This window comes from Hirundo rustica, chromosome 4 (genome assembly GCF_015227805.2).
Source record: "Hirundo rustica isolate bHirRus1 chromosome 4, bHirRus1.pri.v3, whole genome shotgun sequence".
Lineage (NCBI taxonomy): Eukaryota > Metazoa > Chordata > Aves > Passeriformes > Hirundinidae > Hirundo > Hirundo rustica.
The window spans coordinates 1,314,729-1,331,363 of NC_053453.1; the positions used below are offsets into that span (position 1 = coordinate 1,314,729).

General features: G+C 50.7%; 1 protein-coding gene across 1 annotated transcript in view; it reads right to left on the bottom strand.

Moving 5' to 3' along the window:
• Positions 1-1,701: 1,701 nt before the first annotated feature.
• The window catches only part of EXOC4 (exocyst complex component 4), a 287,194-nt gene continuing 272,260 nt past the window's right edge, over positions 1,702-16,635 (bottom strand). The window contains exons 15-17 of the mRNA XM_040062894.2: positions 10,433-10,574; positions 5,616-5,794; positions 1,702-4,295 (exon numbers count right to left, since the gene is read on the bottom strand). Of these exons, the coding sequence (XP_039918828.1) occupies positions 4,132-4,295; positions 5,616-5,794; positions 10,433-10,574 (485 nt within the window). The 3' untranslated portion in view covers positions 1,702-4,131. The remainder of the gene's footprint in view (positions 4,296-5,615; positions 5,795-10,432; positions 10,575-16,635) is intronic.

Consider the following 16,635-nt stretch of genomic DNA (forward strand, 5'->3'; position numbering starts at 1 on the left):
GTCCAAGGAATTCCTGAAGGTGGCACTCGGAGCTCCGGGCTGGGGACACGGTGGGGGTCGGGCACAGCTCGGACTCCATGGTCCTGGAAATCTTCCCCAACTTCCACGATCCCGTGAGTCCATGGTTTGGGTTTACTGATGGCCAGACCAGGAACGAGTGGAGCTCTGATGGCTCCTCCCCACCCCGTTTCCCCGGGATCCACCGGCGGTGCCAATGAGGCGCCACATCTGCCGCAGGGACACCTCCCAGCCAGTGTCCTGGTGATGTCACAGCCACTGTCCCTGGTGATGTCACAGGCGTGTCCCTGACGATGTCACGGCCACTGTCCCTGGTGATGACACACCCAATATCGTTGGTGATGTCACAGCCACTGTCCTGGTGTTGTCACAGCCAATATCCTTGGTGATGTCACAGCCAATATCCTCGGTGATGTCACACCCACTGTCCCTGATGTTGTCACACCCAGTGTCCCAGGTGACATCACACCCACTCTCCCTGGTGACATCACTGTCCCTGGTGATGTCGCACCCACTGTCCCTTGTGATGTCACACTCAATATCCCTGGTGATGTCACACCCACTGTCCCTGGTGATGTCACTGTCCCTGGTGATGTCACAGCCAATATCCTTGGTGACATCACAGCCACTGTCCCTGGTGATGTCACACCCAGTGTCCCTGGTGACATCACACCCAGTGTCCCTGGTGATGTCACACCCAGTGTCCCTGGTGATGTCACTGTCCCTGGTGATGTCACACCCAATATCTCTAATGATGTCACAGCCACTGTCCCTGTTGATGTCACTGTCCCTGACGATGTCACAGCCAATATCCCCGGTGATGTCACACCCAATATCTCTAGTGATGTCACAGCCACTGTCCCTGGCGACGTCGCTCTCCACAGCGATGTCCCCAACAGCAATAAAAGATTCCCGGTCCCTGCAGGAGGGGTGGCCATGGGAACAACCGGAATGGCAGCGCAGGGAATTCTCCAACAGCCTCCAGGTGTGGGGACACCTCAGGGTCCCGAGGACACGGAGCCCCGGGGACAAAACCCTTCGTTTCGAGGTGACAGTGACACTGCTCAGAGAAAACATTCCCGATTCGTCCCTGCTCCCTTTGCACCCACCTCAGTTCCCTCTCCAGAACACTCGGTTTTAACACCTCTGTGACTCGGATGCTTTTTTTTCCCAGTGATTTTTTAATTTCAGGGCAAATCTGAAGCAGAATCCTCACCCCTCCTGACTGCCTCTGAAGAAATCTTGATAAAATCCCAGAGGATTTCGGGTGGGGATAGAGGGAGAGGAGGGAAGAAGGCACCAGGGAAAAGGAGCTGAGTCGGAATTCAAATTTGGAGCTTTTATCCCTTTCGTGGCCATAATTTTAGTTCTGGCACCAAAACTTTGGAAATTTGGAGGTGTTTGGAAGTCACGCCCAGTCCCAGACTTTGCAGCACGTGCCTGGATATTCCATTGGGAGAAAACCCCGCTTTTTCCTCAATAAAACAGTGGAAAAGCCCCAACAACCTCCTGCATTTCTGCTGGCCTAGATCCCGAGCACACACGGGAGTGAAAAACCTATTAATATTTGCAGGAAATTTAGCAAACGCTACAAATCCTCCGTGACACCTCAGCAGTCAGAACCAGCCCGTCTCACCCTTTCTCCTGGTGGAAGCAAAACAAACCCAAAACTCCTCACGCCAATTTAATTTTATTTTTTTTTTCCCCCGATGGAAACGTGCTCCAGCTCTGCCCTGTGATGCTCTGCTGAGACTTTCCCTGCCTTGAACTGAGAATCTTCGAGCAAAAACTCATTTAAAACACATTTTTCCCCTTGCCAAGGGGCCGCTCCCGAAGCAGCAAAACGCTGCTGTTGTCACCTGCAGGCTACAGAGCTTCAGAAAAACGGGGTTTAAACAGCAAGAGCCTCAGCAGGACCAGCAAGTGTCACCTGTGACTCCTCCAGGGGATTCTGGCTTCAGAGGACAAAGGGTGAAGCTTCCAGCTTCTCTGGCTGGGGTTTCTACTGCCTGAAGCCACTGAGCAGAGAAGGAAGGGGATGCCCAGTGTTCCCTGAGGACTCTAAAGAGCCTCGAGGACCCCATCAGAAGTGAAAAATAAAAACCAAAATCGAAGGGACAATGCTCAGGAAAAACCTTAATAAAAGAAACCTTTTGGTCTTTTCTCAGCTGTTCTGATCTTTCCTAGGAGCTGATGTGAAACGGGTTCACTCTGAGAAAAGGGACCTGATCCAGAGCTGGGATTTAATGCATGGAGAGGGCCTGTGTGGAGAGCGATGCGCTGATTGTTAATCGTGGCTAATTGCTCCTGGAACTCTCAGCGTCATGGGCGCAGAAATATATCCAGGCAGGGGTGGGAATCTCCCAACTCAATCTCCCACTCATGATCCTCCAGTTCCCTGGAGAAGTGAGGCAGGGAGGGAGTTTACCCCAGGAGGTGTGCAAGGGGAAGGGGGAGCAGGGGAGAGAGGATTTCTCCATCAGCTCTGCCACTGCCCATGAAAAAAAAGAAACACAAAGCACTTTATCTCGAAAAAGGCAAACCCGAGAGTTTACCGCAGCGCAGAGCATCCGCAGATTCCTGCCTGAGCCAGGTCACAGAGGTACAAATCACCTCCATCCCAGCCTGGAGTTGTTTTTATGCTTTATGGAGGGGAACTGTCACGTTTATTTTTACTTAATAGTTGGAGTAGACCTGGGTGAGGTGAGAACCTTGCTGGGGTGATTGTGAATTCAGGCGAGCAGGGCGGGGCTCGGATACACCAGAGCCTCGTTAATGTAAAAGGAGAGCCTGGGTAATAAACATTTGGACATTCAGGAGCCATCCAAAGAACTGAAGGATCAAACGGACTCCTCAGAGCGTGGAATTGCGCCCCAGAAGAAAAGAGGGAAGCGGTGGAGCCACAAAGGCAATAAAAGAAACGCTGCTGGATTGATTTGATGGGAAGAAATCTGCACAAAGCTGCAGTGGCAGGGTTGGGATCCCTCTTCCCCCAAGGAAAAAGGGACAGGACACAAGGAAATGGCCTCAAGCTGTGCCAGAGGAGGTTAGGGTTGGATGGAAAAGATTAAATCTGGGAAGTTCGTTCCTTGCAGAGTTTCTAATGGATCACTCTCCCTACCCCTCCCGCAGACCTCAGAATCCACGACTTCCCCAGGCCAACGCTGATCTGAAGGAATGAATTCAATACTGACCCGCTCCCAGATGAGATCCCAAATAAATGAGGCACTCAGTCACACTCCTCATCCAGGGAGCTCAAACTTCCCTCCTAATTCAGCCTCCATCAGCAGCGGCCAAGTGACGGCACCACGTTTTCTCCGCGTTTGTGGTGGCTCAGATCCAAGTTCCCCACACACCTCTCTCATTTGACCCCAATCCTTCGTTTCCGAGTTCCAGACCTTTCCTTTGGGCTCAGCTGTCCCCTCCTGACCCGGCTGCTGCCGCAGAGGATCAGCTAAGGAGCTCCCAGCTGCCAAAACCACTGCTCAGGGTTTGCCTTCCCCTGTCTGCTCATCCCTCCTCGAGTGGAGAGATCCCAAAACATGGCAGAGGTTTGTAGGGCGTCTCTCACACCCACTTTTGGGATTATTTTGCCGTTTCTGCTGTTTCAAGATAGCAGAACTCGAGGGAGATGTCCCTTCAAGCCAACCCGGACCTGGTGACCCTGCACCTTCAACAAACCAAAATATTTCTCACCTGGGAATAAATCCAAGCCCCAGCTTCATCCTCAGTTCTACCCATTCCCTTTGGAAGCTTTTCCCTGCCTGGGTTTTGATCTTGGAGGAGCCCCAAGGCAGCGCCAAGCACAGACACTTTGATGGGACCTCACATCGACCTCACCCGATCCCACATTTGGACTTCATGACCTTGGAGATTTCTTCCCTAACCTCAGCAACGCCCCCAACTCCACAATTCCATGCCCCTCGGAACGCTGCTCGGCCAAAGGAACTCCAAAATCTCCACCAGCACCGAAGGAACACCAAAATCACCACCGGCACCTCTGCCTGAACTCGAACCTCGCGCTCGCCCGCGACGGAAATCAGAGACTTTTTGGAAGGAGCCGCCCGCGCTCCCGTGGACGCCGGAAGGGCGACGAAGCCCCGGGGTTTGTGCTCACCTGGCGAAGTCCAGGTCGGCCTCCCGGGACATGGTGATGTTGGTCAGGTTTTGCTGCAGGATGAAGATGTTCCTGCACATTTTCTTGATGCCCGACTCGCTGATGCGCTTGAAGTAGTGGGCGCCGTTGATGAGGATGCAGGAGATGAGGTGGCCCAGACCTGCCAAGGGGGAAGAGATTTGACAGTTTGATTTTGGTGATAATCCACGGTAAAAACCCCCCAGAACGAGCGCTGTTGAGTGGAAAGTGTGAGCTGGGCCAAGGGATGATTGGATTTTACCTGGAAACCCCGGGTAATCTTTGTGGTGCAGTTTAGGACTTCCCAGCTCTTTAGTAAAAAAAAAAAACCGCAAAACTGCCCCAAAACTTAGAGCTGTGTTATCACTGATTTTTAATCGGGCTTTGCATAAAACGTCCTTTCCGGTCCCTCTCCCTGTCTGGGCAGAGCAATGGGTCACTGCAGCTCCTGTAAAACCACAGGGGTTTTAATCTCTTTATCCAGGATGGTGTTTTCCCTGTTTTCCCTGGAAAATCCGGTCTCCAGGAGCAGGGATGAGCTGCATTTCAATGCCCCTCGATGTACAACCCCTCTCTGATGGGTCCTGGACGGTTTCCTGAGCCTGAAGGATGTCGGAAGGACACAGCTGGGGGCTGAGGCACACAGCCGCCCCCAGAATGATGCATCCGCTCGTGTCACATTGCAAAGAGCGAAAACCCAGCCTGATTTACACTGCAGAGCTCTGGGCAAGCCCAGAGGCCAACTTAAAGCCCAAATTAAGGACTGAGTTCATGTACAGCGAGCCAGCCTGGGGCACCTGTAAATCCCAGACCCGGGCTTAAGAGGTGCCTGTGATTAAGGAGAGCCCTGAGTATGGACTTAAACTCCAGCAGGATGGGAATGGTCCCCATGGCTCTGTGTGGAGTTGCTTCCCTCTTCTCAAACAAACAGGGAATCACAGAATCCCAGGGTGGTTTGGGTTGGAATCACAGAATCCCGGAATGGGGTGAGTTGGAAGGGATGTCAGAGCCCATCCAGTTCCAATCCCATGGGCAGAGACACCTCCCACTGTCCCAGGCTGCTCCAGCCTGGCCTTGGACATTCCAGGGATACAGGGGCAGCCACAGCTGCTCTGGCAATTCCAGCCCAGGCAGGAATTCCTTCCCAAGATCCCATCCAGCCCTGCCCCCTGGCAGTGGAAGCCATTCCCTGTGTCCTGTCCACCCAGGCCTTGTCCCCAGTCCCTCTGCAGCTCTCCTGGAGCCCCTTCAGGCCCTGGAATGCGCTGGAAGCTCTCCCTGGATCCTTCCCTTCTCCAGGGGAGCATTCCCAGCTCTCCCAGCCACTCAAACCCCACACTGTTCTCACTCATCAACGCTCTGGAGGTGACCTCAGCCCGCTTCATCCCTGGAAGGAATCCCGCGGAGCTTTGGGATGAGGAGGGAAAACCCTTTGTCAAGGAATTGCTGGGAAGCGCCCGACCTTCAAAGATGTACTGGAACTTGTGCTGCTGCAGGCTGGCGCTCATGGCCTCCTCGATGGCGCTGATGTCCTTGTTGAGCCGCACCACCAGCGGGTCGTAGTCCATGCTCTCCACGTTGGCCACGATGGCGTAATTCCCTTGCTTGGCCAGAGGGATCAGGTAGTGGAAGCAGTGAACCCTGTGGAGGCACGAGGGAGAGACGCCACAATGCAGCAGCCCCCGTGTCTTGGTTTGGGACAAATTTGGGAGAAAACTCCTGTATAGGATCTCTCTAAGGAAGCAAACCCAAGTGGCTCCTCTCTCTAACTGGTCTGGTAAAAAAAACCCAACCTTTGGAGAAAAGTGGAAAAAACTATTTTACTAAACAAATGAAGTACATACAAGTATAAAGAATGAATAATACGAAACAATAAAACCTCTCCTTCTGAAGCGAGATGGCAAATTGAGAAAGTCCTTGCCGTGGGTGTAGCTCGGCTCTCTCTCTCAGTCTCTCCTCAGTCCCAGTCTCTCCGGCGCTGCTGGAAAATGCCGAGGCTCCAGGCCCCATGTGGGCCTGCAGGTGCAGCCCCCAGTGCTCCCCTGGGTTTTCAGTCCAGAGCAGGTTTAAACAGTTCCAAGAAAAAGGGAAAAAAAAAGTCCAGGGAACTTCTCTGCCCTAGCTAGCTGAAACTAACTAAAAGCAAAACAAGATCTCTGTCCTGCAGTCTCTCCAAGCCTTCGCCGAACACCCCTGTCTGCAGAAGAATGTGGAGGAGTCAGGCAGTTTTCTCAAAACAAACTCTGCGCTTCTCCTTGCTCTTAGAACCAGTCTTAAAGGCACAAGACTCAATATACAGCACAAACAGAACAGACGATTGGGGATACAGGCATCATAAAGTTACCCTAGGACACCCCGTTTTAAAACACTCGTGGGATGCCAAGTGGAATTTTCCCTTCCCCGAGCTGGTAAGAAAATAACTTCGGGAGAGGGGTGGGGATGCGTCGAAGGCATCCTCCCCTTGTGGCTGTCCCACCTTCAGGGATGGAGCCGACAGATCCTTGGCGACAGATCTGACCGCCATAATCCCAGTGAATTTTCCCAGGATTCCCCAACTTCCCGTGCAACCCAAGTCCTCCAACAAGAACTCCTTCCATGAAAACCTCATAAAAGTGCTAACTGGCAGGACCAGTGAGCCAGGCGTCATGGAATGATGGTTAAAATTCCAAGGTTGTGCCTATTCCCAAGAACTTCACACTATTGCAACTCTTTCCTGTTCACCAACGTGCCCAACCATCATCCCTCCATGGAAGGAGAAACTCCATGCAGTCCAATCCTAATGTGCCCAACCATAATTCCATGGTGGAAGGAGAAATTCCATGCAGTTATATCCCAACATTCCCAACCATCAATGCATGATGGAAGGAGAAATTCCATGCAGTGGAATCCCAATGTGCCCAACCATCATCCCTCCATGGAAGGAGAAATTCCATGCAGTCCAATCCTAATGTGCCCAACCATCATTCCACGATGGAAGGAGAAATTCCATGCAGTTAAATCCCAATGTGCCCAACGATCACCCATGGAAGGAGAAATTCCATGCAGTTAAATCCCAATGTGCCCAACCATCATCCCTGCATGGAAGGAGACATTCCATGCAGTTAAATCCCAATGTGCCCAACGATCATCCATGGAAGGAGAAATTCCATGCAGATGAATCCCAATGTGCCCAACCATCATCCATGGAAGGAGAAATTCCGTGCAGTTCAATCCCAACATTCCCAACCATCATCCCTCCATGGAAGGAGAAATTCCATGCAGTGGAATCCCAATGTGCCCAACCATCATCCCTGCATGGAAGGAGAAATTCCATGCAGTCCAATCCTAATGTGCCCAACCATCATTCCACGATGGAAGGAGAAATTCCATGCAGTTAAATCCCAATGTGCCCAACCATCATCCCTGCATGGAAGGAGACATTCCATGCAGTTAAATCCCAATGTGCCCAACCATCACCCATGGAAGGAGAAATTCCATGCAGTTAAATCCCAATGTGCCCAACCATCATCCATGGAAGGAGAAATTCCGTGCAGTTCAATCCCAACATTCCCAACCATCATCCCTCCATGGAAGGAGAAATTCCATGCAGTTCAATCCCAACATTCCCAACCATCATCCCTCCATGGAAGGAGAAATTCCATGCAGATGAATCCCAATGTGCCCAATCATCATCCATGGAAGGAGAAATTCCATGGAGTCAAATCCCCTCTTAGGACTCTCCAAAAATCCGTAATTAAGTAGTTTCTCTCAAAGCCAGAGGGGAAAGTGCTGTGTCCAGAAAAATCCACAGCAGAGCTCCCTCTGCTTTTGTAATCACTCAGTGGGAACAGGGTTGGGTTCTACTTCCACCAGGACAGGTTTAGGTTGGATTTTTGGGAAAATTCCTTCATGGAAGGGGTCATCCAGCCCTGCACAGTCTGCCCAGGTCCGCTGTGGAGTCCTCATCCCTGGGAGGGATTTAAAGGATTTCAATAGTGGCCTTGGCAGAGCTGGGAATGGCTGGACCTCATGATCTTAAAAGATTCCAACCTAAATGATTCCATGATTCTGAAATTCACCTGCCCGGGGGACAAATCGAAGCCTGAGGGGGAATCCCTGGCATTCGGGGCACAACTCAGGGTCAGCACATGGGCACGGGAAGCTCACACCAGAGTGGCCCAAAGCTGTGACAGAGACCTCCTGGCTTCCAAATTCCCTGGAAAACACCCTTGAGGCGGCCATCACGAGCAAGTTCGGTTTAGGGTAATTCCCGGAGCAAAAGCATCTTAGATGTAATTTTAGACATTGTTTTAAAATATGAAAATCCTGTAACAGACATTAAGTAGTCTAAAATTTCATGGCTATTCCAACAAAAGCTGCTTCCATTCCCAGGCTGGACGGGGCTTGGAGCACCCTGGGATGGTGGAAGGTGTCCCTGCCCGTGGCACTGGATGATCTTTAAGGTCTGTTCCAACCCAAACCTTGCCAGGACTGCGGGATGCGATTCGATGGAGCGTTGAATTATCTGGGTGTGCCAAATGTCTCCTTTAAGGAAGCACACACAAATCCAAGGAGCAGGATCGCAGTGACCCCGGGGTCATGTCTGGAGGTACTGGAGGAGGAGGAGACAACTACAACCTGCACCTGGAATAAGCAGGGGCTCTGAGGCAGGACAAAGTCAGGGGATAATCGTGTGGAATTCCCAAAATCCATGGAGAATTCAAGGAGACAGTTCCCAAATTCCTGGCTGTTTTGGTGTCTCCTCAGGCTGCACCTGCAGCAGCCAGAGGTGGGATAAATTCCCAGGCTCTTCCCAAATGTGCTCTGAGTGTCTCAAACCACAGGGATTCTGTGGACAGATCCCCGTTGTGCTGTGCACCTTGGAAATGGCACAGATCCAGGGAATGGGTGTAGGAACGGAGAATCCTGCTGGGAACAGGCACCAGAGGGGCCGGGATTGTTCTCTGCCACTGCAGGTGGTTGGAAATGCGGAGTGAGGGATCCAGGGAAGCTCCCATCCCGCTGGGGTTTTCCTGAATCAATCCCTTCCACCCTTTGGACACGGTGACACGGTTTGGTGAATTCACAGCTCCTGACTCGGCTCCTGTTGGGAGCACTGGAGGATCCGGGCAATGCCCTGCTCCAAATTACAGCAGAGTTTATCCCTGAATTCCATTTCAGGGGTTTTTTTTTGCTTAACCCAAGCGTGACCAAAAGCCACGGAGGGCAGAAACCCATCCCACGAGTCCGGGTTACCTCGGGCATCACCTCCTGTTACAGCCCGGCTGGAAAACTGCTCCACTTCCATACTCCCACCACCTTTCCCTCAAATCCTTCCAAGCCCAGCACGTGATGGATGGCAGGATGAAGGAGTGCTGACAAGAATTAATGTGGATTTTTTTTTTTTTTTTTTTTCCCAGAGCTCCACGCTGACTCCAGCGGAGCGCACGGGGACACGACGTGGCTTGGGATGTGTCGCCGGAGAACGAGCTGATGATCTGTCAAATCTCTGACATTCCCCTTCTATCTGATGCCTCAGAGCAAAGGGAAACAATGAAAATACACCTGGCCTAAACAGTTCTCCAGGGAAAAACGTCTTTCCCAGCCCTGGAGTGGGCAGCTGGCAGCCTGAAGAAAGGGATTTGCTGCCTTTGATCTTTGCATGTGAAGGCAGAGACTTCAGGAAATTATCCAGCCCTTGGAAAAAAAAATCCAGCTGGTTCCCCAGTTTCTGTTTGAAAAAGTAGGAGGAGAAGCTCCTATTTGCAATCCCTGAAAAAGGAACCAACCTGTGGAGACACCTGTTAGACCATGAAAAGAGCATTGTGTTGTTTTGGAAGGACAAAGTCCCCCAAAATCGCGTTTTTCCTGGTCTCTGAAGCATAATCATGGAATCACAGAGAGGTTTGGGTTTGAGGGACCTGCAAGATCATCCAGTGCCACCCCTGCCATGGGCAGGGACACCTTCCACTGTCCCAGGGTGCTCCAGCCTGGCCTTGGACACTTCCAGGGATCCAGGGGCAACCGCAGCTTCTCTGGGAAACCCCTGGCAGGACGTCACCAAGCCCACATTAAGGAACTTCTTCCTAAATTCTCTTTTAGTTAAGATACAAACCTCCCTAGGAAATTCCACCTTGGGTATCCTGCCTCCATCCCACGTTTGGCCACCCATGGATTGGTGATCTGGACTAACCTTTGATGCTGTCCTGGACAAGTTTGTCTCCTCTAGACATGTTCTTCACCTGCAGAAGAAGATCTTCACCCAAGACCCTCCTCCATCCCCAGCCTCCAGGTTTTTACCTGACTTCCAAGTGCAGCACCAGCAGGCAGCGATCGGCCATCTCCTGGAAGGACCTGGCCAGCTCGCTCAGGCTCTGCAGGATCTGCTCGGACGCAGGAAGGTGCTCCAGGCTGGCGTGGCTGTCCTGGCCTGGGGACATGGCTGGAAACAGAAGAGAGTTAAATTTGGGACGTTCTCCATCCCATCCAGAGCCTGCTGTGTGCTCCCACCCCACCTCTGGGTGTTCCCTCCACCACTAATTCTGGATCATGGAGCAAAGTGCCCCTGCGATGGATTAAACTCCCACGCGGATCTGAGGGGTTTCACCAACCACCAGGATGCATTTTCCTGGGCAGAGATTGCTCTGGGGTGAGAATTCCTGTGCCTGCAGAGCCCAGGAGCGTTTATCGTGCTCTGCTGGGAGGGAGGAGCTGCTTGGGAGCCAAGGCACGGCCCCCACAGGTGAGAGGGTCCTTTTTGGTCACCACCATGTCCCCATGGACCAGAGGGGAGTCCCCATCCCTTCAGAGGAGCCTTCCTTTGGTTTTGTTCCTTAAACACAGCCCTTGGGCAGTAAAAAGCAATTAAACCACAGGCAACACCCAGGAGCTGCTCATGGATCGTTTCCTTCCCACTGGGACCTCCTTGGAAAAGCTCTTGGGATTTTATCCCAGCCATGAGTGCAGGTCCAGCTCCATAACTTCATCCCTTTGTGGCAGTAAAAAGCAATTTAACCAGGGGCAACACCCAGGAGCTGCTCATGGATCGCTTCTTTCCCACTGGGACCTCCTTGGAAAAGCTCCTGGGATTTTATCCCAGCCATGAGTGCAGGTCCAGCTATACAACTTCATCCCTTTGTGGCAGTAAAAAGCAATTTAACCAGGGGCAACACCCAGGAGCTGCTCATGGATCGTTTCCTTCCCACTGGGACCTCCTTGGAAAAGCTCCGGGGATTTTATCCCAGCCATGAGTGCAGGTCTAGCTATACAACTTCATCCCTTTGTGGCAGTAAAAAGCAATTTAACCACGGGCAACACCCAGGAGCTGCTCATGGATTGTTTCCTTCCCATTGAGACCGCCTTGGAAAAGCTCCTGGGATTTTATCCCAGCCATGAGTGCAGGTCCAGCTCCATAACTTCATCCCTTTGTGGCAGTAAAAAGCAATTTAACCACGGGCAACACCCAGGAGCTGCTCATGGATCGTTTCCTTCCCACTGAGACCTCAAAAAAGCTCCTGGGATTTTATCCCAGCCACCAGAGCAGGTCCAGCTCCGTAATTTCATCCCTTGTATTTCACCCCAGGGCCTGAGCCCTGAACCTCCTCCCTGCAGAAGCAGCTCCATAACAGGAGGAACCCTCTGTTATCCCAAATTCCACCCCAGTCTGAGGAAATGCATCCCAAATATCCGAGTTCGAGGCCTCGTTCAAGCAGCGCTTTGGAGCTGATCCTGCCGGGGGTGATCAGCAGAGTTTGGAATCAGGCTGCCCCGGAACACCTGGATTAAATAATGGGATTGTGAAGAGATCTGCTGGATCTCCAGGTCCCATCCCCACAATCCCTGTGTCCCACGGCCTCAAGCAGAGATCCCTGTGCCACAGAGAAGATTTCTGCCCTTGCTGGCTCCTCCAAAACACTTCTGCAACAGGGAAGGCGAAGTTTGGGATTGAATTTCCAGCCTAATCTTATTCAGTGATGTTTTATATTTACTTCTTTACATGGCAACATTATCCTTTCCCTCCTGGAGCTCTCCATCTCTTCGTTGAATCACGGAATAATTTTCTCCAGGCTGAGCCCCTTTCCCAGCTGCTCTGGATCTTCCCAGATCCAACACAGCCCTGCACAGGAAGGATCTGTGCATTCCCAAGGAGCTGCTGACAATCAAACTTCTATTTTGAGTGGCGCCGATTTTAAGGAAATGTGACTTTTGTACGGCCACAGCCCTGCTTTGGGAGAGGAACTTGGGATTAAACACTGGAAATGATTGGCCTAAAATTAAAAATCCAGCCTGGATTAAAAATCCTAAAAATTAAAGATCCAGCCTGAAGAAAAAAAAAAAAAAAAGAAAAAAAGGCAGCAAAGTGAGGAGATAAATGTGACTTTTTTTTTTTTTTTTTTTTTTTTTTTTTTTTTTTTTTTTTTGTGCAAAACAAATTAGAGCAGAGGTGAACAAACAAGAGGGAACTGTACAATTAAGTGTGGAAACCACAGAACATGGAAGCAGATGATCTTTGATGCCCAGAGAAGCTGTGGCTGCCCCTGGATCCCTGGAAGTGTCCAAGGTTGGATGGATCTTGGAGCAACCTGGGACAGTGGGAGGTGTCCCTGTCTATGGCAGGGGTGGAATGAAGTGATCCTTGAGGTCCCTTTCCAACCCAAACCATTCCACGAATTAACTCCATGAATTAACTCCGTGGATTCTCCCAGCAGCTCCTGAGATCATGGCAAAATCCATGAATTCATTTTTTTTTGAGCTAAGGAACACTGAGAAATTCCCAGCCTGGCAAAATACCGCTGGAAATCATGAACTGGGCTGGAGCGTGGAAGAGGAATAAAGAGGGAAACGAGGGCGGGTGGGAATGCCGAGGATTCCCCCTCCCTGAGCCTCCTCCCAGCCTCCCTCTGCTCACTGAGCTCTGTCCCACAAAGGAAATTAAATTGTCAGAGGGGCTTATTTACACAACCTCTAATTCCAGATTATCCCAGGACTCCCAGGAGGCACCTGGGAGAGCTGTTTGTCCTCCAGGGGACACTGGAGGGTGGCAGGACTTCGGCTCAGGGTCAGGCCTGGGGATAACGATCTGGTGACAGGACGAAGCAGGAAACCCCACCTTTACCATGCATTAAAAAAAAAAAAAAAAATCAGTTTTTTAGCCCAAAAATCCTACATTTTGAGAAGTTTTTATCCCGCTGGAGGTGCAGGAATCATCTCTCTTCAGCAGAGACAGCTCTCTCCTGGAGATGCCACCCTGGAAGCGCTGGAGATGGATAGAGCCATCACTCGAAAAAGCAGGAGTCAGCTCCTTTCCCGCTGCAGGGAGACGCTCACACCGTTTTTTTTCCCTCTCCACAATCCGTTTGCAGCTCTTTAAGTGAAGCTGCAATTTTATTTGTCAGGGGAGATGAGGGGAGGGGGGAGACAGGCAGGATCTGCTCCGTTTAAAGAGCTGAAATCCTTCTGGGTGTTCCCCCCTGGCAGGGAGGAGGCTCAGGTGGGGATTTTGGAGGGGATGAATCTGAATTTCTCCTGTGTGTTTTTGCTTTTGGATCTGGAAAGAAGCCCTTTCAGAGCCCATCGATTTTCCTTTCTTCTCTGGACATCCAGAGGAGAAAAATCCCATTCCTTTAAGTCTCACTCCAGATAGTTTTACTCCATCATCCTTGGCAGCACCAAGCCGACAAATGAGCTGGAGCGGCAAAAAATAATCAGAGCCTGAGTTATTAAAGGGCTTTGAGTGAAAAAAAAAAGTCATTTGGAGCTGGCTGTGGGGTTGGGCAGCTCTTTGGGAAAAGGCTGAGCCTTCCTGGGGCTGTGGACCCACCACGCTCTGAAAAAGCGAGGGATCACTGCTGAAGTGCTGGAAAAAGGGGAAAAAAAAAAAATCTGGAATGCTGGAAAAACGGACCAGCCATCCAATCCTTCTTCTCCTTCTCCTCCTTCCTAACCCATCTCCAGCCAGCTGAACATGAGCCCACCTGGCCACCACAACACCCTGGCCAACGTCCTGCTCCGCTGGCCTTTATCATCCTGGAGCCTTCAGGGATTCCTTTGCCCAAGGTGAATCTTCCACGCTGCTGGATAAAAATCCCAGCTTTCTTTGGGATTTCTCCTCCCTGGCTAAAATCACAGCCGAGTCCTGTCCCTCTGAGGAAAAGAAATGTTTTGTTCCAGCAGAGCTGAGAGAAATAAACTCAGCACCCGCCTTGTCACCCACGGATTTCAGTCAGTCTGCAGTTCCATGGTGCTTCCTAAAGCGATGGATGCGGATTGCTGGACCTCTGGAATACGAAACAGAACTCCTGGAGCCGCTCAGGTGTGAGCAGAGCGGCCACTGACAGATCCCAGCGGTGCACAAGGAGCAAAATCGATCCGAGGAGATGAACTCCACGCCCCGGAGCTGAGGAAGGAACCTCCAAAACGCTCAGGATTTGCAGAGTGTTCCCTAATTTGCTTTATGGGGGAAAGGAAAGGCTCACGGAGATGTTTTGGGGAAGATCCCTCTTCTTTGGGAGAGGGATGCGGCAAGAAAAACTCCTGCTGAATTTAAGGACCAGTTCGCAGCTCCTTAAATTCAAATTTCTTCCTCCCTTCCTCTCCAGAAGAGCTAACTCCAAAAGAACACAGGGAAAAGGGAATTTGTCACGGGGAAGGGGCTGGATGAAGCCTTTAGACAGTCAGGGTTAACTCTCCTCTCTGCTGGAGACTTTCCTGGGGATCTCAGAGCTCTTTCAGAGCTTGAGTTCCCAGCAGGTAAAACCCGGATAATGGGGTTTTATCCATCACTGCCATTCCAGCTGACTCAGTTCCCCGTGCCTCCCGTTCCCACAGCTCTCAGCAGCACGAGGATGCCACAAGGACACAAAATCGCTCCTAAAACACCCTCAAAAAAGGAGAACATCCGGTGTCCAGAGGAAAAAGCTTTGGGTGAAGCCGGGCAGAGTTAGAGGTGTGATTATTTTTTCAAGGAGTAGGGTGTGAACATCAGGTCCAACATCCAGGACTCGTTTCAGCGGGATTTCTGCCGGAAAACCTCTGATTTCTACACCCAAAAAAGCATGAAAAAATTAATATTTTTTAATATTTTGTTATTTAGAAGCCACCTCTGTGTGGGATTCTGAGCCAAGAGAAAGGTGCTGCTGGTGAGGGAAACTTTGTGAGGGGACAGAACATCACCAAGGTGTCCCTGCCCCACCAGAAGGTGACTCCAAGGTACAGAGCAGTCACTGCCTTCTCCCAAACTGGCCCATTTGGGAATTCCAGCTTTCTAGGAAAGGACTGGAATGAGCCATAAAAGCTGGAGCTGGATTTAGATTCTCCCACAGTTCATGGGGTTCATTTCACGGAGATGGGAATTCAGGAAGCAAAGCTGGATTTTGGGGTTGACACCTCCCCTGTGTTCCTCTGAGCTGTGAACATTTGGGCCTCTTAGGTATCAACAGATACCTCCAATATTCACCCAGGTATTGCTGCTTTTTACCTAAATCATTATCTTTTGTAGGGTTTAAATCGAGGGAGATGAAACACTCCAAGGAATGATTTCTCCAGAGACTTCCAAGATCATGGAATGGAACTGAGAACGCTGGAACTTTAAAGGCCATCAGCCCAACCTTCAGCTGGCACCTCACACCTGGGTTTGGGATGTCAGCTGCCTAAATTGTCTAAATCCCCAGCGTTTTACTGGGAATTCACCTTCAGCTGGGATCAAGGGACAAAGTCACACTTGTAGGACAAACAGGAGCGAAGAGGAAACGAGCTCGGGGAGAGGTGCTCGTTAATAAATCTCCCAGCAAATTTCCACTAATGAGTCCCATTTTCCTCGGAGAAAAATCAGGGCTGGGTTGGAGGAAACTGAAGGATTTCCCCCTTGCAGATCTCCTCGAGGTTCTGGCAGTGACACAGGGAGGGGAAAAAAAAAAAAAAAAAAAAAAAAGCAAGGAAAAGGAGGAAAAGGGAAGCAAGGAGACAGAAGTGAAGGGCTGGCACCGAGAACCTCCTCCCGCCGCCTTTGTGCCCTTAAAATCCAAGCTGCAGGAGAAGGGACAAAGCTGGGGAAAAAAAAAAAAAAGCATCCCGACCTTTTTGGGTGGTCGTGAAGAGCCGCAGCCCCCATCAGCTGGGTAAACAGCAATGATGCGCAGAGCCCAGCCTGTCACTGGTGATAAAGAGCAGCCTGAACACTCTATTAGTTTTTCATTTGGGGAATTAATGTGGTTTTTTTGGTTTTTTTTTACGGCATGTGTACACTCGGCACTTAATGAATTGTCTCGTTAGCGCTGCCTGCGGAGCTCCTCGCCTCTCTCCGCTGCTGGGAATAAATTTCCCCAGGAAATTAGCACTTTTAAAAAGGCAGTAACTCCTCCAAAAAAGTGGTTTGTTTTCTGTTTTTCTGCAAGGATGCAGCCTCGAAAAAAAAAAAAAAAGAAAAAAGAAGAAGAAGAAGAAAAAAAAGGATTATTTTATTATCGGGGGGGGGGGGAAAGGAATCTGTTAAATAAAAATAGAGG